Here is a 25,905-nt window from a genome sequence, read left to right on the forward strand (position 1 = left end):
GAACATTTTTGCAGCTGTTACAATAATTGCTTCTCAGCGACTTGATTAACGAGAGCTTGGAGCCTTGCTTGTTGCTTTCACCTCTGCTATAAGGCATCTGCTGTAGCTCAGGGTGAAGACGCAATGTGAAGACGTTTTACAGGAAGGAACTTCATATGCAAGTTTCACATGATGAAATCGGCCCTGTTTCTGACTTGTTAAAACCGTGCTCTGTGATTAAACGTCAGTGAACTGTGAATGAAGGATTAGCCTATGTTATGATTATGTAAGTTGTCCTGGCAACAGTTTTATACAGGATAATGTAATTGACAGCACGGTTGTCCGGATGCATCTATTGAGTAATTGAGCAGACCAAATAACACTGTTTCAAATTTCTAGCAGACCAAATAACAGTCTGTTCAAATAAAAGAGACAATAAGGGTAAACTGCCAGCCGTACTTGAGTTGATTCTGGGCATCTGTGCTCTTCTAATGTTATGTAATATTTGGTCTGCTCTAAAAGGTGTGACCGACGGGCCCATGAAGTACTGTGAGAGAGCTCTCAAAGATTGAGGGAGATACTCCATTTTAGAAAAAAATGAATGGACAGTATGGGTGGCTGGAAAACGTTTTCATCCTATTTTGGCAAACACGTCAGGCTTGATGGATTGCTGTGATTTCGGGATCGTTAAAATATGATATTCACATGCCATCATGTTGCTGTAATGTTTAGAGAACTAGTCAAATATGCCAAAATTTTGTTGGTATGTCAATTATAATATAATTAGCAGCTCTTTCAGAACATTGCCATACTCGACAGCAATATATCTTGATATTTCTTTCCAGCCTTTTAATATAATCTTGATGTGTATTTGCTCTAGATTTTTTTTAAAATGTTTTTTTTATTTATCTTTTTTGGAGTCATAGGATAGGATCAATCATCTTGACCATACACTAAAGTTTAATGCAAGAAGCAAAATATGGTAAAAAGGTCAAACATTTTTTTGACAGTTTTGCATTAGTCTAGCCTGGTTAAAACCAGACCATTCTCAGTAGTAACTGAGTTATGGTCTGGCAAAGCTCCATTAATAACTCATTTCCAAAGGGGCGTCACCAACGGACGTCGCTCAAATGCCTCTGGGCACAATTGGATAGACCTAAAACCAGTCAGAGCGATCGCGATCGTCATCGTGTAAAGCCATATGCTGCGTCCCAATTCGCCTAAGTTACACTACGCCATAAAAGTATGTACTCTTTTTGTGAAGAAAAGGTATTTACTTTTGAATGTGTAGCAAAAAAGTAGGCAAGCTTTGGGACATACTACTTCGTCATCTTTATCGGACGGATCTGTCGCGTGCGTCCTGTCACGTAAACTGCCCTGTCAATCATCTTGTCACAGTTAAAATCCTCTATTAAATCTAATTTCATTTCCTACCGTTTCGGAGAGAAATGTAGTAGCACGTTCATCTGCCAGTGGGTCTTTCATGGAGACTGTCCTCATGTGTTTGCAATTTTAATATAATAATGCATTTAAAAGTTGCTGCGCTTCACCAACGGACGTCGCTCAAATGCCTCTGGGCGCAATTGGATAGACCTAAAACCAATCAGAGCGATCATCATCGTGTAAAGCCCGCCTCAACGTTTCTGATTGGTGCCGCGATTTTCGAGGGATTAGAAATGGGCTTGAATGAGCTCTTTGCCAGACTACTTGCAGAGCAAATCTAAATTTGCCGGAAGCATTAGTCATTACTCCAGTCTTCAATGTCAAAAATGGCTTATTATTAGCAATGTTGATGGTTATTAATGTTGTGTTGCTTAATATTTTTCTAGGAACACCATAGAAAGTTCAAAAGAACAGCATTTATTTTGGACAAGATATTTTTTTGTAACATTATAAATGTCTTTACTGTCACTTTTGATCAATTGTATGCATCCTAATCCTTGCTCAATACAAATATACATTTCTTAAATAAAATCGTACTGACCCCCAACTTTACAAGATCAACATTTAAATTGTAATTAATTTAGTGTTGCATAATACTATATACCAGCAAAATCATTGCAATATATTGTGGATATTTGATATACTTCTGCTAAATGTAGGAGTGAATAAACACTTTTGGCTTTTGTTGTCTTGTAGCATGTCCAACATTGTTGTAGCAGAGTTTTTTTTACAGAGAGGGACTTTGGAAGGGCGTCCACATTGTTCTTAGCGGAGTACGGGCCCTGGGGATTGCATTGGGCTACATTGTGTATTTCCTCACCATGGATTTAGCACCGGGCACACTGCAGACATGCAGACATGGATCTAAAGTTTCATTTGTTCCATTTTCCAAAGCTCAGGTTCACTAAGGTTACATAAATCCAAATCGGCCATAGAACGCACCCCTGATCCCCGACACTATCCGCAGCACCTTTGGCCTTTACCTACGAGTTACCGAACACCCTCCAAAACCGTTCGTTCCATTCTCTGCTCCCTGTCCCACTTTTCTGTCGCTCCCTTTTTGTGGGGTCTCCCTTACTCTCTGGCAGCTCACTCACCAGATTCCTCATTCTTGGCTCCGGCTGGTGCTATTAATACAGTTTGTTTTGTCAGTTTCCTAGCAGACAGCATCAAACAGTGCACGCCTGAGGCAGATTATAGCCGGACCTCGCTACACGTCCACCTGCTGAGTAGGAGAAATCCAAGTTAACAGCAGGATGCTGCTTGTCCCCGTGTCGGACCCAATTGATTCTGAGGAGCCAGGCTTTGATTAAAAAAATGCATGGATTTCACATGGAATTTGGAGAAAAAAAAGCCACTGAAATTTCATCCTGAAAAATCATGGAAATTTCTATAGGGAATATACATTTTCTAAAATATTTCATAGCTTATAAATTCTTCTTAACACATTCAGTCTCTATAAAATGATTTAAAAAATCTAGTTTTTGTTTTTGTGGTTTTTTAAAATCTAAAAAATCTAGGCTAATGAGTTATGGAAAAGTGATTGTTTACAAGGGTATCTCTAATAATGCTAGATGTTCCTGTATGATCTGTTAATATAAGACTCATAATTTTTAAGTAATTTTGGATAAAAGTTTCCTCTTAATGATTCAATGTAAATGTAAATGCAAAAGTCATGGAAATCGATTGGTCGAAAGGTGTGGGAACCCTGAATTCATTGCATTTTTAAAAACTCAACCAAAGTAGTGCACTGCTACTGCCAGCTGTCTTCCTGTTTAAATTGTTGATGATAGACAAACCCAGCTGTTTGATTTTATCTTCATTAGTACAATCAAAGATTGATGTTGTCAGAGCCGTGGCCTAGCAACTAGCACTAGTGCAGGGACACACTGAGCTATGCTTCTCATGTAGGAAACTCTGGTTTGAGTCTGATTGTACCAGTTCCCCTTTCTCGTCATCATTTTCTGTCCTGTTTCTACAATCGCTATCAAAACAAAAGGTGACAGAAAGGCCAAAAACGTAGCATTTTCAGCAAATAAAGTTTAGATAATTGGTAATTGAGCTTGGTATGGTGGTTTGTTCTCAAGTGATAAATTAAACCAGTCATAGTTAAGTTCTTTGGCAACTTTATCAATATTTCAGCCAAGCAAATTATACAGATTGCTACTTTAGCATCCTTTTTTTGGTCACTGTGAAGTGTGTCCAGTATCCACCCAGTTATTTTTTAGTTTATCCACGTTGTGTTCACGGTAATATATAAATAAATGCTGACACGGTTAAAATGCGAAATTGAAAAAGCGCCGTTTAAACGTCACAGTTTCAGTCAATGGTTTCGGCTCTCCAAAACTATTTAATCCAAAACCGATTTTTCCCCCCAGCCAAATATTTTTGTTTGCCAATGTTTTTTTGTGTATTTTTTAGGTGCAATTTTGTTAATGCAGACTCTCTGAAATGTTAAGAGAATGATGTCTGATTAAAGAGAATGATGTCTGATTAATAAAGGGTTTTATTTAGAATTTGTTGGAAATAATTCAGTACAAACGTTCAAATGCTTCCCATGCTTTTATATTGCAAACAAGTCTTAATCATAACAGGAAGTAGTCTTAGATTACTCCAGAATGTCTTTGTTAATAATCTATCTTGGCTCTATTTTTGTTTTGGATGGTCAGTTGTAGCACGCATTGATGCAGGTGGGCCGATCTCTGTTTGTCTGATTTATTGTGATGGTAAACTTCAGAGAGTGCGCTCCCCTAGTTTGAGGCTTACTGAGATGTGGACACTTCACCCAGGGTATAACGAATGGGTGGTTCTCATTTGTATATAGTCACTCCGTGCATTTCTCTGACCAAACTGTCTGTGTGTATTGCAACCAGACCGAAAGCTCTGGCACCAAGCTGTTGGCTCACTTGTAGAGCGTGTGAGGTCTGCAAGGAATCAAGCCGCTTAGCTTGTACGCCACTTTGATCTCGGTCGTAATGGGAAGGGCCTTTCAGGGGCAAACAAGATGCAGTTACTTTCTTTATGGAAAACAGAGCAAGGGTCTTGGCAGTGGCTGCTAATTTCAGCTTGTAATAACTGCACGTCCCTCCACACGGGACACTTGAACACTAACACAATTGAAATAGTGATATATGGACATTGGTGTTTATGTTTAGTTCTATTCTATTCCATCCATACATCCGCTTATCCTATATAGGGTCACGGTATTCTATTCTAATTAAAGTCTAGGCCTAATATTTGATTTTATTAATTGAAAAAATATAATAGTTTTTATGTATAAATTTTTTTTTTATTACTTAATTTTTTTAGTGGTGCCTTATATATAGTGTGTTGGCAACTTGCACACTAAAAAAAAATCTTTGGACATTAGCGTTTTTTTAGGGATTCACGATATATCGGCCACCATATCGATATATGTTCGTTTTTAATTTGATTGTTATCAGGCCCATAAGAAAATTTGGCTGATATATTAAAGCTGATATATAATGTATTATTTCCTTTAGCTGAGACACTTTAGATGCGCACTGTTTGCCATGGCCCATGATGGTTTTGAATTGCTTGAAATATGATTGGAATCACTTAAAAAAAGGAAAATACAGTTAAAGGAGAAGTTCACTTTTGAAAAAACTTTTGCTGATAATTTACTCACCCCCATGTCATCCAAGATGTCCATGTCTTTCTTTCTTCAGTCGAAAAGAAATTAAGGTTTTTGATGAAAACATTCCAGGATTTTTCCACATATTATGGATTCCATTGGGACCCAAACGGTTCAAGGTCCAAATGACAGTTTCATTGCCGCTTCAAAGGGCTTTAAACGATACCAGACGATGAATAAGGGTCTTATCTAGCGAAACGATCGGTCATTTCAAAAATAAAATAAAAAGTTGACGTTTTATAAGCACAAATGTTCGCCTTGCTCTGTTCTGTGATGCGCGTTCGTGACGTCACGTAATACGCAATTACGTTGAAAAGGTCAAGTTTGATGTGTTTACAAATGTGCGGAAGGAGGACCATATAAACATTTTCAAATGTATTTGTGTCAGTTTATCGTTTAAAATGCCCATTTCGTGTGCGCATCCTGAGTGTTTTAATATTAAAAAGCCAAAAAGAACATTTTCTTCAATTTTTCAAGCGTGACCTTTTCAACGTAATTGCGTATTACGTGACGTCACGAACGCGCATCACAGAACAGAGCAAGCCGAACATTTGTGCTTATAAAACGTCAACTTTTTATTTTATTTTTGAAATGACCGATCGTTTCGCTAGATAAGACCCTTATTCATCGTCTGGTATCGTTTAAAGCCCTTTGAAGCGGCAATGAAACTGTCATTTGGACCTTGAACCGTTTGGGTCCCAATGGAATCCATAATATGTGAAAAAATCCTGGAATGTTTTCATCAAAAACCTTAATTTCTTTTCGACTGAAGAAAGAAAGACATGGACATCTTGGATGACATGGGGGTGAGTAAATTATCAGCAAAAGTTTTTTTAAAAGTGAACTTCTCCTTTAAGTCCAACATTTGCAGCAAAAGTCTGTCATATAGGCTACATAAAATTATAATGAGAACATTATAATTGTGTGCTTGGGAAATTACTTTTAATGATTTAATCAGGCTTTCAAAAATTATATAAAAATTTGGATTTAGATTTAGCGGCCAATATATCGGTTATTGGGCAAAATGTTCATATCAGTGCATCCCTAGCTTTTACTTTTTTTTTTTTTTTCTTTGACTGTTGTGTCACATCTTGAAGTGTTTTTTGAGCGTCCTTCCACAAGTGTTGTGTTTTAAGACAATGTGAAGTTAAAAATAGCCATTTAACCTAAAAAAACCTGCATCTTGAGACCACAGCATTGTTTAATTCTTTTGTGCTCCATCTATCTGTTTTTTTTTGTACACAAGGGCTACATTCATCTAATGAAGTAATGTTTTGTAAACTCCTCCTAAACCGCATGTGCATATGAGTAATAAATGTTTCTTAAAATATGTTTATTTTTTGTACATTTCTATTCCATTGGCACCTTGAGAGCAGTTGCTTTTGTTTGCTGTAAACTTTACAGCGCCGGTGTTACATAAATTGGCAGCGACTCAGGCTGCAGACCTGCCATTTTAAATGGCTTTTTAAATTTTCACAGATGACAACGCAAGCTTTACCCATTTAAATCCCTGCTGTTATAGTCAAGGAAGATGTTTGGTTCATTCTTCACCTTTTGTTTGCGCTGGTGATTGTGTAACACACCAGACGTCATTCCGAGCTGGTGGGGCATGTTGAAAGTTTAATGAAACTTCCCTCCATTTAAATTTAATGAACGTGTTACTTTTTCCAAAATTCCCAGCCTCTCCACACGTGGGCCGTTGGGTTTAAAGGAGTGAGAGTGTAGATTGCTGTAAAGACAGATTCAACCATCCCATTCAAGATGGCTAAAGGCCACCACTAAATATAAAACGCATGTATAATGATACTAAACATGTGTGTCTTACATAAATAGATTTAGAACAAAAGCTGGGTAATGTATTGAATATTTACTGTATGTTTGTGATGTTGTCAGTATAAAAGGAAGCAACATTGTGAAGATTATGATTATGCTCTTTAGTTAGCCGATAGGTTTACTAAGGACCTTGACATCGTTTTATTATTTTTCCTAATGGCTGGAATACACTAGACAACTTTCCCCCCCGATTTGCAGCCTGAAGAAGTCGCCGCTGGTTGCCACATTAGTCTTCACATTTTGGGCTGTCAGAATTGACAGATTTGACGTAAAATTACGTAGTGCAGAAGGGCCGATTTTTTTGTTGTTGTTGTTGTTGTTTCAGATTCAGATTTCATCCAGTTGGAGGATAAAAAGTTAAAATTCACGTGAATCAGTTCAAACCGTCTGTTACAGTGAATTGATTCAAAACTCAGATGCAGCAATTCATTTGCTTCACTTAAAGGGATAGTTCTCCCAAAAATGAAAATGGTCATAATTTTCTCACGCTCATGTTGTTCCAAACTTGAATGAATTTATTTCTTCTGTTAAACACAAAAGAAGATATTTTGAAGGCCCCAATGACTTCCATAGTATAGAGAAGAACAAAAATACTATGGAAGTCAATGGGGCCCATCAACTGTTTGGTTACAGACATTCTTCAAAATATCTTCTTTTGTGTTCACCAGAAGAAAGAAATTCATACAGGGTTGGAACAACTTGAGGGTGAGTAAATGATGACAGAATTTTCATTTTTGGGTGAACTATCCCTTAAAAAATGGTTTGAGGTCTCCATGTTGGATTTTTTGTAGAGCTATATGTTTGTAAATGTTGCTGTCTACTACTATATATTGTTGTATCAGTGTATATAAATGAAAATGATTAAATATAGCCTATATTTTTGTGTTTATTAAGTGAAAAGCAAAACACTTTGTTTTAAGCCATTTCTGAGCAAATATTGCAATTCGCATGTTGAATGTTATCAAAAGACATATTAAAATATTTTAAGATGCACAGAATCCCCATGGTCATGGAAAACATGGAAGTTTTTACATTTTAAAATTGTGATTTCCAGGCCTGGAAATGTCATTGAAATTTGTCATGGACATTTTTGTAATGACTACTAAATGAATAATTAATCAAACTAATACATGAACTAATTAATAAAAAAAATAGGCTAAAATGACTTTTTGTGAGAATAACCTGCAAACAGAAGTCATGAAAAAAACCTGGATAGTCAGTGCTATTCTGAACATAGGTTAGACCCTATCATGGATCCAGGGAAGCTTTGGTTTGGTTTGATTACTGAGTAATGTCAAACATGCGTGTGTTTGTGTGGAAGGTGCTGGCAGTTTGTCTGGAATAATTGCAGTGGTTCAGCTAATAGGAAAAGAGGGAGTGTCTACGACGAGCCAATACACACGCATGCCATTCCCCTGGATCAGAGCGGTTCATTCCAGACATGTCTCTCCAGAATTACCATTAGTGCACTACCCTTCCTTCATTTACAACACTTACACTCATTACACTCTCTTGAATTAGATGAAAAAACAATCAATTGATCTTATCTCCATGGTAAATCAGTTCCCGGCGTCTGGCAAAACGGTACCAGCACAACCTCTCGATGTCAATGTAGATGTCTTGAGTTCCTGTGAAAAGTGATGAGCGTCTGGGAGTGTGGGTTGCTGATATTTGATCCTGAGAAACGGGTGGAGGAGTTCAGAGAATGACTGCGGACAAAGGTGTAGAGTGGCACTAGAGTCGCCGCCACAGACAAGCTTTGTGGAGATGGTGTCAGGAAGACTACAAGGAAAAGTAGAGGAGGGGCCAAAAAGACTTTGAGCAAATCCCAAACACCGCGTGTCATTGGTCTGCCAGATGCCCCCAGTGTGAAGAAACTATCACCGGGGAAACTTGTGATTGCTGCATTAACATGCATGTGCTCGTTTCTTCTCATTGTTTTTAAACACCCATCGTTTCCTGAGCTGAGCGAGGATCCAGGCAGAAGCATCCCTGGAAACGACTGTAGAACTTTTCCTGGCTTAAACCTCTAGGAAAACCCTTCAGTAATGTTCTCGTCTTCTCTTCCACAGTTACATTGCAAAGCCTTTGCAAAGATGGGGGATGACAAGCCTTTTGTGTGCAGCGCTCCTGGCTGTGGGCAGGTAAGTTCACTTTCACTTTGTCTTGGGTTTCAGGTGTGGGTGTTCTTTGCTGGTTCATTCTCCTCTGATTATTGAAGAGTGCCGGCGTGCATGTCTTCCTCACAGCTGTACGGTGGCAGCACGTCTGCCCGGCGTGTGTGTGGAGGGAGGTGTGCCTGCTGTACCGCTCTGTAAACATGTTGTTTTTGTCACACTGATGGAGCTGATAGCACACTTGTGAAACTGCGTTAATGTCTCTTCCACTGTCTGACTCACTCACAAACTTAGCCAATGACTAATCTTAGCTCAGTTATCGTCTACACTTGTCTGGTTTGAGTCAAAGTCCATGCAGACGCTATGATGAGATTATTGACTAATACGTAATACTAATAAGTGCGCTTATGCTGGTGAAGTCGGTCAAGAGGTTTCTGTATTTTTTTATTTTTTTTACAGTAAAAATATCTAATACTCTTTTTTAAAAAAACGAAAAGCAAAAAATGAAATGTTTTCAGAGAATGTGTGTGTATATTCTCTGAAAATAAGTTATAATGTCTTAAGCCATTTTGCTTCTCAAGTAATTATATTTTCCAGTGTAAGAAGTGAAAAACAATGTGGCCTTTGGAGGCTTGTGGTGCTTTGAGGGCATTGAAAACCGAAAGAGGAAGTGATCGAGACCCATCCTACTCAGTGAGACAGTGATGTTCATTTTGTGGTTTTGATCTGAATGTTCTCCTCTGCAGTTACGTAGAAAACGTGTGAGAAATGTAGCATGGACTGAAATGAGGCAATTTAACAGTTACACCTTGCCTCTCCAGTACTGAATGCAACAATGATCATTTAACCGTACCGTTGGCAGCATAATCTTGAGAATTGAGAGGAACAACATGAACTTAATGAATGATTTATGCAAGTTAGTTGTTTGCAGATGTTTCTTTCTATAATCCACAGGGACTATGACTGTTTGCTACTGCTTGCTCTGACCTAGCCAGACTTCCTTACGTAAAAGCTGCCTTAGATATTGGAATTTTCAAATATCTCTATTACTATTGCTTATACTTTTTTTTTGCAGTTGATTAAAACAGGTGAAAAAATCTCATAGACTTGTACTACCGTTTAAAAAATTGTGGTCAGTGAGATCTTTCAATGTTTTTGAAAGAAGTCTCTTATGCTCTCACCAAGGCTGCATTTATTTGATAAAAAAATTATCATATTTTGAATTATTAATACAATTTAAAATAACTGTTTTCTATTTGTAATTTATTCCTGTGATTGTAAAGCTGAATTTTCAGCATCAATACTCCAGTCTCACATGATTCTTCAGAAATCATTCTAATATGCTGATTTTCTGCCTCAGAAACATTTCTTATTATTATCAATGTTGAAAACATATATGTTGCTTAATATTTTTGTCGAAACCGTGAAGAATTTTTTTTCAGGATTCTTTGATGAATTAGGAATCCAAATCTTTTGTAACTTGATAAATGTTGTTACTGCCAAGTATTAATTTCTTTCAAACAAACAAAAAAAACTGACCCCAAAGAGTTTTGAATGATAGTGTAAATTGAAGCATTCTGAAGCATCATAGCAGTATCATGTTGTCAGGTGAAGACATTCTTTAAAACCACTCAGCTCCAGTAAACCAAAACTAAAGGCCACATAAAGGGAAATAAAGAAGATTGGTTGAAATAGAGATCAGGTTGTGCACATCTGTCAGGCTTTGTTGAGATGCTTAGATGTGTGTAGCTGGATGAGGGGAGTGAGGATTTACTCTACTTGAGGTATTGTTCTTTTGTTGACGAGCAAACGCTGTTTGCGTCATACTGAAGTCTATAGGGGTTTAAGATTGTTTTGCTCCATCCCAGTGAACAAGATTTTCACGTGACTCCACTGTTTTGGCAACCTATTACTGAAAAATAACACTGAGATTTGAGATTTATCAATGCTAGTGCTTGTCTAAAGATATTTTCAGAGTAAATTAATCCTTTTTAAAGGTATAGTTTGGCCAAAAATGATATTAAACCCATGATTTACTCACCCTCAAGCCGTTCGAGATGCATATGTCAATCATTTTTCAGACAAACACATTTTCAGTTATTTTAGAAAATGTCTTAGATCTTTCAGTGGTTATAATGTCAAGTTATGGGGTCCACCTCCTTCAAGTCCCAAAAATGTGCATGCATCCTTCACAAAAGTAATCCATCCGGCTCCAGGGGGATAAACGAAGGCCTTCTGAGGGTAATCCGTGCGGTTTTGTCGTAAAAATATACATATTTAAAACTTTATAAATGAAAATAACTGGCTTCCGGCAACGGTCGACGCGCGTTCATGGGAGATGGATGCCGGCGTATGACGTAGGACGTACGCTACGTACGACGGTTCCTACGTACGTCCTACGCCGGCATCCATCTCCCGTGAACGCGCGTCGACCGTTGCCGGAACTGGAGCTGGATGGATTACTTTTGGACCCCATAACTTGACACTATAACCACTGAAAGATCTAAGACATTTTCTAAAATAACTGAAAATGTGTTCGTCTGAAAAATGATTGACATATGCATCTCGAACGGCTTGAGAGTGAGTAAATCATGGGTTTAATATCATTTTTGGCCGAACTATCCCTTTAATGTACTTTATTATAATGTCTGATATTTTACACTCATTTCTTCTGTATCGCAGACAGTCATATGAATATAAAAAACATTGTTCAACAAAATAAAATGTGGGTTTAACTAAAGGCTACACTTTAGGTAGTGCTTGCAAGTCAGTTTGTGGTTTAGTTTTTAACAGGAAGTCCTGGACATAGACTGCCGTTCAAAAGTTTGGGGTCAATAATTTTTTTTTTATTAACGAAACAATACTTTTTACTAAAAAGAAAGAAACATTAAATTGACCAAAAGTCACAGTAAATACATTTATCATATTAAAAATATTCAGTTTTGAATTAACAACAATTTTCAAAATTGAAAAATCATTTAAAAATATATTACTAGAAAACAGTTATTTTGAATTGTAATAATATTTCACAATATTTTTTGACATGCCTTTGCTAGGTATGGTATAGAAAGAACAGGAAACATGGGAATAACTAATGGGAAGAAGCTCAATATGTAGGAGCATCTGTACTAACCCTAGGCCAACAAAAACTGTGATTTTATGCATAGATGAACATTTCCTGCTGGTAGAACTTGGTCAGAGTATTTATACTTTGGTAGTTGACAAATACCATGCATTGCTTTCTGCGTTGCTTAACATGAAGAAAAGAGAAAAGGTTCTATATAGAACCTTAAAGAGTTCTGTCAGACACTTCATATTATTTAGAACCACTGATCTATATAAATGACTGGATTTCTCATTGCGCTTTAAACTGCCAGCCGGCAGTGAAGCCACCAGAAGTGTTCGAATGGCCATATTGGTATTTAATAGAATATGTGGGAATGCCAATATTGCGGCGATACAAATATAATAAACAGTGCTTTTCATGTTTTTCAGGTAGGTCTAACAGTAGTTTTCAGGTACAAAAATGTAATAAACTGGGCTTGAAAATAACTTTTTACTTGGTAGCACTGGTGCTCCCAACTTCAAAAAGTTAGGAGTACAAGCAAAAATTTAGACTGATCATGAATGAACATCAGAAGGAATGTTTAAAAGATAAAGTACAACTGAAATCCATATCATGTCTCATGCAATCGCTCAATCAGTGTATCAACCGCGGAAAGACATCAATAGAACAGCTTGTAAACCAGGGGTGCCAAATCTTGTTCCTGGAGATCCACCTACCAGCAGGATTCATCTCCAACCCTGATCAAACACATCTGAAGCAGCTAGATCTTCAGGAGCACTTGATAATTACAGGCAGGTGTGTTGGATCAGGCTTGGATCGGAACCCTGCTGGTAGGTGGATCTCCAGGAACAGGATGGACACCCCTGTTATAAATAACATATGTCATGTAATATTACATTTACCCCAGAAAAGCCATTTAATGACCATAAACTTGTTAATCAGCTGGAAAAAATAAACTCTAGAGAGGAGCATTTTACTAAATATGCACTATATTGCATATTCATTGTATTTTTACTTAAAATGTTCTTCAATGTTTAAAGGGGTCCTATTATGTCCTTTTACGAAGTCTTGATTTTGTTTTTGGGGTGTACTAGAATATGTTTTCATGCTACATTTTTATTATTCATTATTTTTCACATTTTACATTATTACAGCTCCTCTCCCAAGTCTGGTTGAACGTGTCGTTTTGGATGAATGTCACCTACCCGGGAAGATTCTCGTTGTAGTCCCTACCAGCCGTTTGTTGTAGTCCTTCAAAAGCGATTTCTGTAAAAGAAAATATCTCCCTTTGCATTGAACTTTGAGCGTCGTAACTTTGCAGATGTTGTTTACGCTCAAACAGCAACATTACACACTGATGACATTACAAAACGCTGTTATCATGTAAATGAACGGCAAAAACTTTTTAGAAACTTTTTCTTTTTCAAAAAAGCTTTTAGTTTTTAGTTGAAAATGGTGTCGTGTAAACGGCCCCTAAATCTGTCTGTACTTTTCTGTTTGGTGATCATGAAACAATAAAACCACATTTACAGTATAATTGCATATATTCTTCTCTGACACTTCACTTTTATAAAGCTTTTTAGTTATCACTTCGAGAAAACTAATGAAAAACAGAACAAATTATTATTTTATATATTTTAAATTTATATATATTTACAGATGACTGTACTATTTACCGAAAATAATTCTGTGAACCATGTATGTTAAATATGGTCTGAAAAATCGTCTGGAAATTTGAGTCTGGAAAAGTATAGAATTTTTAAATGGAAAATGTGTAGGAACCCTGTAATAGTGATCCACCGATTATGACTTTTCATGGCAAATTCCGATACCGGTCGCCTATTTTATTTGTTGTTTATTCGCTCTATAACAGGCTAAAATGGTCTTAAAAAACAACCATCTGTTGCCATTTGAAATTATAGAGGCAATCACTGCATTTGAATCACGATCCAAACAAAGATGCTACACACATGTAGCATGAGCAGTTGTTTTTGATTTAAATTAGATTGCATAATTTAAGAATGCAGTGAATACAGAATGGTCTGACTTTAGCTTTGTGAAATATGTTACATAAGACACCTGCACAAAACAAAAAGAGATGGACTGAATGACAATGCCAATTCACTATCTGACAGCAGGTGGCGCTTATGGAAAACAAGCGTTTCTTTACACAAAGCAGCTGTGCTTATAAATACTACTTTACACAGATGGGAAGAGGAAAAGAAAATGCCATCAAAACTGTTCTTAAGACAGTTCCCTTCAGAGATCCATTCATATAAACCCCCACCCCAATTTAATATTTATATTTTTCTACCCATATTTCGAGCGTCGCGAACTGTGATCTTGCTGTGCCTGGTATTTTCTCTGCTGCGCGTCTGCGCTCTCCTCTTTAAATCAGTCTTCAGCATGTCCCGTCTCTGGCCTGTTAACGTCCTGTTAACAGACTTCATTATAATTTCACATGAATGACATTGGGAGAAATGATTGCAATGCATTTTGTGTGCAAGTCCAGAAAAGAGATCAGAAACTAAAAACCAGCCGGTTGGCGATCGTGTTTTTGGAGCAAAAACCATCCATTTCCAATTTATGGGCCGGTCGATTGGTGCATATCTAGAAGAAAGGTCGCACCACAATAATTATTTGCACTCGCACAAATACTCCCAAATAAATTTTGAGGTCGCATTTAATTTCGGGAGCATATGCAACCAAAATGGTCGCAATTTTGAGCCTTGATATTGTAATCAAATGTAAAATAACACTGCATATAATCTTCACTGTATAAATTAAATAAAGATTAAGCCTTATTAAAGTTACAAAAGTTATTCAGTCAAGAGCAGTGAGAGATTTCTTTGTTTTTTGATTAACATTAAAAACAATATTTGGCTAATATCAGCGGCGTGTCTCTTTTGTTCGCTATTATGAACTGCAACACTTTTGTCAACAATAGATTTACATTCTAACAGATGATAGGGTAGCTACCATCACTTGAAACTCACCCGGAGTGTATTAAATACAGAAACATACATTAGTACACGAGTGGAGAACGATGCGGTTAATCTTTTTTTTTTTTTTTTTGAGAAACGTTACACCCAATTTTTAGGTCAGTTAAATACTAAACTGTGCCGCTATATAACATAATTCATTCTTGACTATTAGAATAGCACTATTTGTTGCATTTCACGATTGTCGCATTCTTCTTTCTTAGAGGAAGATACAAACATAAGATATGGCTACTAAAGAGGAAGTATAAAAATGAAGTCTACTGCATGCAAGGCAATCTAGCTGCATTTCTTGTTTGTTGGTGTTAATTAGTTTCTCTGTTTGCTTCAGTCAAGCTGTTGTCCTTGTGTTGTCATCATGTGTTGTCCTTGCCAGAGTAACTCATTTAAGTTGAGGGAGAAGAAGCTATGAGACATGCAGTTGTTGTATTGGTGATGCTGGCACAGCTAAAAATAAGCTTCTGACACTTAACTGTGTTTCCACTTTGCGCTGTCACTGCTGAACTGTAGCCATGACATGGAGCCAGAAATAATCTGAAGAAGACTGTGGAGCCCAGTGAACATGGTTTGAGTCATGAAATCCACTCAGAAAGAGGAAAAGATAATCCTAGAGGCTCCACCTCCGCATGAGTTGTTTTGGGAAAAGCCTGCAAGGATTCAGTAGTCGAGGTGCTTCTTCAAACAACTGTTAATTTTGGCAAACGTTCCAAAAACCCTGAACTGAATCACGTTTAATCAGCGTAGTCCGATTCCAACTCTTATGAGCTGGTTCTTTTTAATGAATAAAACAAATACAGCACAAGTGGAGTCCAAATTCCTGAACAAATGACACTTTTTTTCAGTCAAAGACATGTATTGCAGCCAGTGCAGTCTGAATCCCAAGCAAGCTATTTTGAGTCAGTTATTTTTATTGAATCAAAAACATAACACAACTTGTGTAGTCTGATTTCTGAACAAATCACTCCTTTTAAATCAGTTATTTTTTACTGAATCAGAAACATGGGGCTCAAACAGTGTTGTCCGATTACCAAGCGTATATCTATTTTGAGCTGCTTCTTTTTAGTCATTCAGAAACATACATCGCAACCAGTGTAGACCGATTCTTGTGTTAATGACTCTTGAAAAACCATGCAGCGCAAACATTGTTGTCAGATTATTGCAGATTATGTCAGCAAATAATTATTTTAAGTCAAAAACATCATAACACGTCCAAAGTAGTCTGATTCCCAAATGAATTACTTTTATGAACCGGTTCTTTTTAGTGAAGCGAAAACATACAGTTTACATCTAAATCTTATGTTGTACTTACTCCTGTTGTTCATATTATATTATTAATGCAATTCATTTATTATGTAGTTGACTAGATGAAAATAGGCTGCTTCTATAAAGACTGAGTAAAGTCATCAAAACGACTGTGCAAATATCTTTTTCAAGAATTCTTGTAAATTTATAACCAGAATCTTTAAATTTCATTAGATTCATTAGATTCCCATTCCTACTTAGCACAGCTGTCTCACTGCTATCTGTCAGATCATAACATTTTAATTCATCATATTCCAAAAAAGCATCTTTCATACTTGTGGAAATGGTTTCTTAAATATCCGCGATTCACTAGCTGTGCATGTGCAGCGCACGGGTTTAACATCAGAACAGCTGTTTTGTTAAATATAAGGTAAATATAAAAGCACATTGGAGAATGCATGATTGCCTGTCATAAATGTTAATTGAATACATCTGTGTAGTTTGCTCAGCCCATGAGCTGCATGCATAACATCATGGTTTTAAACCTTGAAACCTTGGCATCAGCACTTTTGTCATTTGCACAATGTATTTTTGGACTGTTCTGAAAGACATTTTTATTGTTTGACAAATGTGGAAGTTCAATACTTACAGTGTAATGCTTTAGCTGCACTTCTGAACGGAAGCGTAAAGAAACGTAAGCATTGTAAGCCTGGAGGTTGTATAAGGGTACAAAGGTTAGCTGTGTAACAGAAAGCCACTTCCACTGTAAGTCTTTGACACTGACACTGTATAGTTACATCCTATACCTCAGAGACATTGAGTAGAGCACGGGTTTGGTGAAAAACGATCATTATGAAGTCCTCTCTGGCCTACATTATCTGTTTCGAAAGACAAATCTTGTCAATGCCACTCCCTCTAGATTCCTTTGGAAGTGTGTCTCTGCCCTGAGGTCATGAAATGCTACTCTTTCTTCTACTGGCCAGATTTGCCTCGTAATCCATCTGTTCATCTGTGTCCCTCTGTAGAGGTTTACTAATGAGGACCACCTGGCTGTCCACAAACACAAACATCAAATGACGCTGAATTTTGGACCCGCCAGAACGGACTCAGTCATCATTGCAGGTACTTTGCAGCCAGACAATATGATAGCATGAACGCAATGTGCCTCAAACATATTCTTTATAATTAAGTGATGTGACGTGTAGCCAAGCATGGTGTGTATATTTTCACATATAATTATAGACTGGTTTCAGTATAAAAATCACAATAAATAATCTATAAATAAATGTACAATTTAATGATATCATAGTTTAATTATATACAGTATTATTTTATATATATCTCAATATTATATGAACTGCTCTGAGTTAACTGCACAAGCATTTTACCATTTCATTTGTCAAAATAAAAAAAAATTAAGTTTGGTTTAACTTGAAGAAAGTATAACAAAAATATATTTCTATTGCACAGTAGAGTCCACTTCTTCAAGTGATATTAATATTAATAATACATTTTATTAAAACACACATAAACTCAAAGGTCTTCATTACAATCCACCAAAATAAAAGTTCGCTCTAACTTGAAGAAATTATGAAATAAATGTAATACTATTGCACAGTACAATGTACTTCTTAAATTAAAAATGTCCATTTATTTACATTTTGAAAATTAACTAAATTTGATAACCACCATATATTGAAGTCAATTTGTATTTGACAGTATAATGTTTTTATATTATATGTACTCCTGACAGTAAAATAACCCACAATAAACCTATATTAGTGTTAGTGACATGTAAAGGCCAAGTATGGTAACCCTTACTCGGAATTTGTCCTTTGCATTTAACCCATCCGTGTTAGTGCACATACTTTTACTTTAGGAGTAATGAACACGAACACTCACAGACACACACAGACACACAGACACAGGAACGCACACAGACACACACAGACACACACAGACACACACAGACACAGTGGCCACCAGGGAGCGTTTGGGGGTTAGGTGCCTTTCTCAAGGGCACCTCAGTCATTTCCTGCCGGTATTGAGAATCGAACCAGTCTGACTCGTTACCAGTCTGACTCTAACAATTAGGCCATGACCGCCCAATATAAAGGCCCAGTCATGAAAAGAAAAAAGTGATGTACAGTGAAACCGACAGAATCTTAAAATGTACCGTCATACATTCTGCATTATTATATTAATTAAATAAATATTGATAGTGATTATAAATTTGTCTTTGGTTCATGTCCCTACCATCCATCCCCATATTTACAACCATGTTTTTGTGTGTCACTACTTTTGTGGGAAATGGTAACCAGGAATGCTGGTTTCAGTGGCACTGACAAAACAAATAGTGTAGAGATTTAACAATGCAATTTGATATCATTACTTTATAGCTATTGAGTGAAGCTAAATCCCCTTAAGCTAGTAATTATAAGGGGGGAAATTTCTCAATGTGCTTTTTTTTTTGTCTTGTTAAACCTTTGGGAAAAAACACAAATGTAATAACCTTGAACTGTCACAGATTTATCATGTTAAATCGTTAGCAGATTTGGTTTGTACGGCTGCGTACAGCCATTTGGCTGCACGGCAGAGTTTATATTGTCCATGTCTTTCATAAGGAAACAATGAGATCTCTCGGTTTCTCACTCTCTATCCCAGACCAGACGCCGACTCCCACTCGTTTCCTGAAAAACTGTGAAGAGGTGGGCCTTTTCAATGAGCTGGCCGGCTCTTTCGAGCAGGAGTTCCCTAAAGGCCAGGAAGATGAGGACAAGAGGGCCAAGAACCCGGTGAGCTGCGGGACTGGGTGGAGGGATTCAGTCATACAGTCAGACGTGCTCCAAACATGAGGAGCTCTGGCTGCCTGCTGCCAGAACTCAGATTTATGGACTGCAGAGTTCCCTATCAGTTCTCGTGTAACACTGTCTCGTCTAGCCCTCTCTCCGTCTATCACATTCTTCATTTCTCTTTCTTTTTTCCATGTAGTTGCCGGCTCCTAATTCGGGAGCACTAGACATGAGTTTGCAGACGCCTTCAGACGTTAAGGTGAAGGAGGAGGACCCCGTGGAGGTGGACTCCTCTCCGCCTGACAGCCCTGACTCCTTCTCCAGCATGTCAGATAGCAGCAGAGAGCCCATAGGCAGAAGACAGGTACAGGCTTTATGCAAACCAAACTGTGCTAGAGCAGATACAGTGAAGCCCAAAAGTCTGAGACCACACTGGATATCTGCAATTCAAAATTATTTAAACTTAAAATGTTATAAATGTTTTATAAATTGTAAAATGAATATTTAAGATTCTGAATAATTTCTAGGTCACTAATCAGGTAAATTTGTGACATTGATCATGTGAATGTCTGTACAGACAAATCAGATGATCTTGCATTGAAGCACAAGATGCTCTTTGGATTGTTTTCAAATCATGCTGGAGAACATGATCCTAGGTTTTACACAAACTTGTGGAGTTTATGCAGCTCAACACTGCTGTCAATAAAGCAAAAGGAGTACAAACTGAATACTATTTCTGAAATTCATGTACATTTTTTAATTGAAACATTCACTTCTATCATTTCACTTTTCACTTCTATGTTAAAATATTTTAAATAATAATATAATATTAATTATTTAATTTAATAATTTGTAATGATTATTAACTATAAATGTATTTGTATCATTATATTTAATCATTTAAATAATTATCCAAATAATGTATTTCATTTATTAAAGTAAAATACATTTAAAATAAAATTCACTAGTGTTATTTGTAGAATACATAGAATATAAAAAAATATAAATAGTTAATAGTAACGTATGCTAGCACACATTTGGCATTCACGTGGCCACTGAGCTGTGGAGACCATAATTATACATTTCACTAAACTATGTATTTGGCATTGAATGAACTAGATGTGTTGCATCACTAAACAAACAATCATGACTTGGTGACATCCATTTTGGAAGTAAACAGTGTTGCTTTTGAATTAAAAGCTTTGAGATGTTTGTGCTTAGCTGGCTGATTATCTACCTTACAGGATTCTCCTCCAAAGCCTGCCTTCAGTTCGGCTCCCACCCCTGCCATAGTGCGTCCTGGCTCTCTCCCCCTGCACCTGGGTTATGACGGCCTACAGCCCACCATGCCCTCTCCTACCTCCGTCATCACACATACCCCACCGTCCAACCGCACACTGGGGTAAGAGAACAGCCACAGCGTATCAATGAGGAGTCGTTGCTTTGGGCCGTCAGCTTTATTCTCTATGACTCATTTCTATATGACTCACTGTGCTGCTTTAAGTTGGTGTGGTAGTAATTCTTAGGAAAATGTGGGCAGCTGGCTCATTTTAGATGCCATACTTGACGTCCCAAGAATGTTTGGTCAGATAGTCGACAGGAAGAGAGCAGAACTTGCCAACAGAACATTACCAATCCAAAGTCTATATGGAAGCCAATGAACCTTCCTTGGAAATCAGACGACTAAAGTTGGCTTTACAATATCAGGGCTAAAAACTTGAAAAATCTGAAAAGCACTGTTTATTTCATTTATATGTTTGTTCTTTTGTATTTATTTGTTCTATTACTCGTAATTTGATTATTTGTTCCTATTTTATTGCTTAATGTTTCCTATTTTATTACTTAATGTTTAAATGAGTTTATCTAGTAGCTTTAAAATAACGAAAACAATACTAGGCTTATTTTATAGGCCCATTTTATTTTATTTTACTTTTTGTTGTGGGGCCATATTTTTTTTGAACCACTGGCCCGACTGGACCAGTAGAAAAAAATCCTTAGCGTTGAGCCCTGAATATGCAATCAAACTTAAAACAAATAAGGAAAATACAGACTATTCAACAGTTTTTTCAAGTCAGCATTCAATAATATGTGAAAGAAAGCCAAGTTACATCCGTCCATTTGGTCTACACATTAAAACCCATTTGGAGAATCTGAAAGTGGATTTAAACAATTTGGAACAGACACATTTTTGCAGAATTTCAAAAAGATCAAAATCTATCTGGGTTTAGCAAGAAACCAAAAGTCCAAAACCCATCCGAATGATTATAAACCAGCAATTTTTGGACATGAGCAATGTTCTCACAACATACCCTGATGTACATGCATAGATCTAAATCTGGAAATCAGCTGGCAGTGCTATTGCAACAAATCAACAGTGTCAGTGTATACGCATCCCTGACCAAAGTTCAGTTTTCACAGCAGAGGCAAATGCTCTATTATTGGCATTGAATGAGAGAAAAAAAAGAGCAGAACTTCAGATTGATTTGGTGTTGCTGCTTGTGCAATCTGGAAATTTCTCTACTTCTCTTTCAGGTCTCCCACAGTGCCGTACCCAATGATGATGCTTCCCAATGGTCAAACTGTTCCTGTGCTTCCAGGTCCTATGCAGATGCCCTCTGTAATATCTGTAAGTTTGAAGTGTATTTACTATAATTCATTTGAACTTATACTGTAATCAGAAACAGTATAAGGCAGGGGTGTCCAAACTCGGTCCTGGAGGGCCACTGTCCTGCAGAGTTTAGCTCCAACTTGCCTCAAGTTTCTAATATGCCAATAAGACCCTGATTAGCTGGTTCAGGTGCAGTGGTCCTCCAGAAGCAGGATTGGACACACCTGGTATAAGTAGGAAAATAATTGGAGAGACTGTAAAGGCCCGTTCACACAAAGAACGGTAAATATAACGATAACTATATTTGCATTTACACCAATGCATGATATCATTCTGTTTATTCAAAGCATGTGCTGCAGTTTTGTCATCTGCCACTTTAAATGCTCAAGCTCTTTTAAAACAGGATGGATTCTGATTGGCTGTCAGTTTTTATCTTTCATCAGCTGGGAAAAAAATCGTTCCGAAAGTGATTCCAATGATATCGTCTCTATGTGCCATTATTGTTAAAGTTAACAATACACGGTGTGGATTAGTGTGGCCATTCTTTTACATTGAGAAAGATTTGTCTTTCTTTATCATTATAGTTGTATATCTTTATAAGTATAGTTATCGTCATTGGTGTGAACGGGCCTTAACACTCGACTTTTTGTTTACTGTAAAACTAGGGGTAAACTGTAAACTGGGGTCTGCAAAATGGTGCTGGGGTTCTGTGGAAAATTCAGTGTTGTTATTGTTAATTGAAACTAAGGCTGTTTCTCAATTCCAAGAACGGACTTGCGTTCTCGTGGAGGCCGGTCTTGCCAGGCTACTTTGAAAGAACGAACTCGGAAGGACGCGAGGACACAGAACGCATCCTTGTGAGAATTGAGATGTGCTGTGATCTTGTTGCTCAACTGACCGTCCCAGCATATTATAAGTAGCAGCCAATGCACTATAAATACAACATAACATCACAAACAAATCTCATAAACTATTAAAATATTTATTTCATGTTATTATAGACATTTATTTTCATATCATTTTATATCGTTTTATTTTACCGCATGTATTTGTGAAAACGAGCATATATGTTTAATATTATTTATGCTTTGTCAATGTTAAGATATTTTTTAATATGCCAATTAAAATACTGCAGGCTTTCTCCAGGTCTTTATCACTTTCTTAAAATGATGCAAAACAGAATGATAAATGTTTACTTTCACGAGACGTCTTGTATTTGCGAGCTTGCAGCGGGAATCTCTTAAGTGTGAACGAGAAGTTTAAAGCTTATAGGCTTCTGTACGTCGTCGATTCTCTCAAGTCTGCATTCGATGCAACCTCGCTATCAAAAACACATCCGGGTACTTTAATGCGTCTTCTGTACTTGCGTTCTGGAGTATTGGAATTAAACTTCGTCGGTTGATGAAGGCGTAGTATAAGAACGCAAGGATGCAAGATCGCTTAAGAACGCATATTGAGAAACGGCCTAAAACTATTAAAACATGTTTTTGTTAATTGAAATAAAGCTTTAAGTTAAAATACTAAAATTACTAAAACTGAAATAAAAATAAACTAAAGCTAAACAGAAATATTAAACAAAACAAAAACTAATAAAAATGACAAAGCATGTTACAAATGTACTAAAAACTACCCTAAAAATAAAACAAAATATAAAAAAAGCTAATTTAAAAATATTAATACTCTAATAGTATATAAATAATACTAAACCAACACTAGAAAAATTTCAGAGTAACAGGAAGTGCTATATTTACATATTTTCTTTATTGTTTAAAGCACTACATTTTATTACAATAACTATTCATATCTGTTATTTAATTTTTAAACAAAAGGTTGTCTTTATAATATCATATTACGTATATAATGTTAATATCAAATTAATACTATTGTTCTCACTCTTAAAATATACTGTAGCTGCCTTTATATTTTGAGAAAGGGATAATTTGCAAGAGAATCATCATAATTAGAGGTCCTTAAGTTAAAAAGCTTTCTTTTAGCATATTTTGAGTTAAAGAAGCAAACTTTGTTCTGATTAGAAATATATTATTGAAATGTAATCCCCAAATAGTTTTGGAGCTTTCAGTCCTTTGATCTCACTGAAGTACAGGAATAAATTGGTACAGGAACTGTACCTTTATACCCATTACCTATATATAAAATAGCTGCTCTGGTCCATTAACAAGATGGACGCCAACTGAATTGACTTGCCTTAATGGACTTTGCTCTGATTCAATTTTAAAGGCCAAGTGTGTTTTTTGTATCATGTAACCCCCTTGTTTCAGCACAGTGCCAGTTGTAGCTCAAAAATGATTCACTTCTATTTCAATATGTTTCTGTGAGCTGTTATTTTTGATCTCTGGAGTCATTTCTAATTTGCCTCATAATATGTTTTGTGTTTGGCTCTGTGGTGTAGCTGGCGAGGCCCCTGTGTATGGTGCCTAACATTCCAGGAATTCCCGGCCCTCCACTAGGGGGCAGCAGCAGCGGCTCGTCTTCACCTTCCGGTTATAACCCCCACACTGAGGCAAAGATGGTGAGGGCAAGCTTTTTTTCTTTCTGTGCCAGCCTGTGGATCTTTACGCAAGACGCTCAGATGCATAGCTTTCTCTTAGTGTTCCTATGTTGAAAGTCTTAATCCAGCACGTCACATGGGTGATAGTTTTCACAACAAACAAGCTCTGTCTGTTGGAACTAAGCAGCTCTGTCATTAACAGTCTTTATTTCAAATACACTTGTTATCAAGGGATATGCAAAAAATACATATTTTCATAACAGACTAGTTTGTGGGTGGTTTGAAGGCTAGTCGGTCTACATAATTAAGCTGATTTAACGTCCACCAGATACGTTTCTTAGGGCGTTCACTTAAGATTTGGAGAAGAAAAAATCTACATGACCATCCTGACACATAGAAATAAAATACAGAAGTTCACACATGTTTATTTCCTTTCTGTCACATGGTTTCTCTACTCAGTGCTTGATGAGTTGTGGTTCAGTTTTATGAAATGACTTTTCTTGCCATTCCACATGAAAGAGGAATAAAATTGAGTGTTTGGGCTGTAACAGCTGTCTATAATTAGACAGAATGCCATCTTGTGCCACATTACCATGGTGTGTTTGTTGTTATTCTCAGAGGTTGAAGGCAGCATTATCTCAGCAGATGCCCACTGCTCAGGGTTGTCTTGGTGTGGCGATGGGGTCCAGTGCGATGGTACCTCAGAGGGTTGAGCAAAGCCAGCTGCTGGTCCAGCATCCAGACGCCCCATCCCCTGCTCAGCCACAGGTATAGCACGTTTTCACGCTCGAATTGTCTGAACTGCAAACATTAGGGGCCCTATTTTAACGATCTAAGCACATGGTCTAAAGCACACGGCGCAAGTGCAGTTAGGGTGTGTCTGAATCCACTTTTGCTAGTTTAGCGACGGGAAAAATGGTCGGCGTGCCAGGCGCATGGTCTAAAACGGTTGTCCCCATTCTCATAATGAGTAATGGGTGTGTTTTTGGCTTTACGTGCAATAAACCAATCAGAGTCTCATCTCCCATTCCCTTTAAATGCCAGTTGCGCTCGCGCCATGGCGGATTCGCTATTTACATGACGGAATTTGATAAGTGGAAAAACCGCTAACGGATCTGCTCGTGCGCGAGGTAAAAGTGCGTAAGCTGATCATCTACGGGACAAGCCGGATTCCACCATATCTTTATGTACACAACAATAATCTTTTACATTGTAACCCTTTTATTTGTAATATTTGGCATGTTTGTGTGCTGCTGTGCGTCCCTGTGTCTTTAATAAGCAGAGCAAAATTTTGTAAAAATTTCAGATTCAGTCCGACATTTTAACATGGTTGTCACTCATGAAAAAATAAATATTTTATTCAAATTATTAATGGGTTATACACAGAAACTGAGTAAAGTTATATAAAGAAACCGTGCAATCAACACTGCAAAAACACGTAAATAGAATTTCTTTCACATACCCCTTTTCCACCAGGATGATTCGCGCTAGAGCGACAAAATGAGCGAAAAATTAAAGCCAGAGCCTGTTCTTGGCCAGGCGAACCGGTCCCATGTTTCCACAGACTTGAAGAACGAATGGTGTTGTTTACCTGACTATAACCAGTTTAACTTAAACAGTGTGTGTCCTGGTGTTTGTGCAGACAGTGCGGCACTTCTGTT

The 25,905-nt window shown here is 37.2% G+C and overlaps 1 protein-coding gene across 3 annotated transcripts in view; it reads left to right on the forward strand.

Annotated features, from left to right (window-relative positions):
• Positions 1–25,905, forward strand: part of atf7a (activating transcription factor 7a) — a 32,507-nt gene that overhangs the window by 1,577 nt on the left and 5,025 nt on the right. Inside the window, exons 2-10 of one of the 3 annotated variants that reach the window (XM_082144903.1) lie at positions 8,983–9,054; positions 17,361–17,457; positions 19,000–19,130; positions 19,327–19,491; positions 20,372–20,529; positions 21,660–21,753; positions 22,503–22,592; positions 24,146–24,265; positions 24,863–25,012. In XM_082144903.1, the coding sequence (XP_082001029.1) occupies positions 9,007–9,054; positions 17,361–17,457; positions 19,000–19,130; positions 19,327–19,491; positions 20,372–20,529; positions 21,660–21,753; positions 22,503–22,592; positions 24,146–24,265; positions 24,863–25,012 (1,053 nt within the window). In that variant the 5' untranslated portion in view covers positions 8,983–9,006. Of the gene's footprint in view, positions 1–7,257; positions 9,055–17,360; positions 17,458–18,999; positions 19,131–19,326; positions 19,492–20,371; positions 20,530–21,659; positions 21,754–22,502; positions 22,593–24,145; positions 24,266–24,862; positions 25,013–25,905 lie in introns of those variants that run through there. The other 2 variants (XM_082144902.1, XM_082144904.1) reach the window with 2 other exon arrangements.

This window comes from Leuciscus leuciscus (assembly GCF_965113295.1).
Source record: "Leuciscus leuciscus genome assembly, chromosome: 18".
Taxonomy (NCBI): Eukaryota; Metazoa; Chordata; class Actinopteri; order Cypriniformes; family Leuciscidae; genus Leuciscus; species Leuciscus leuciscus.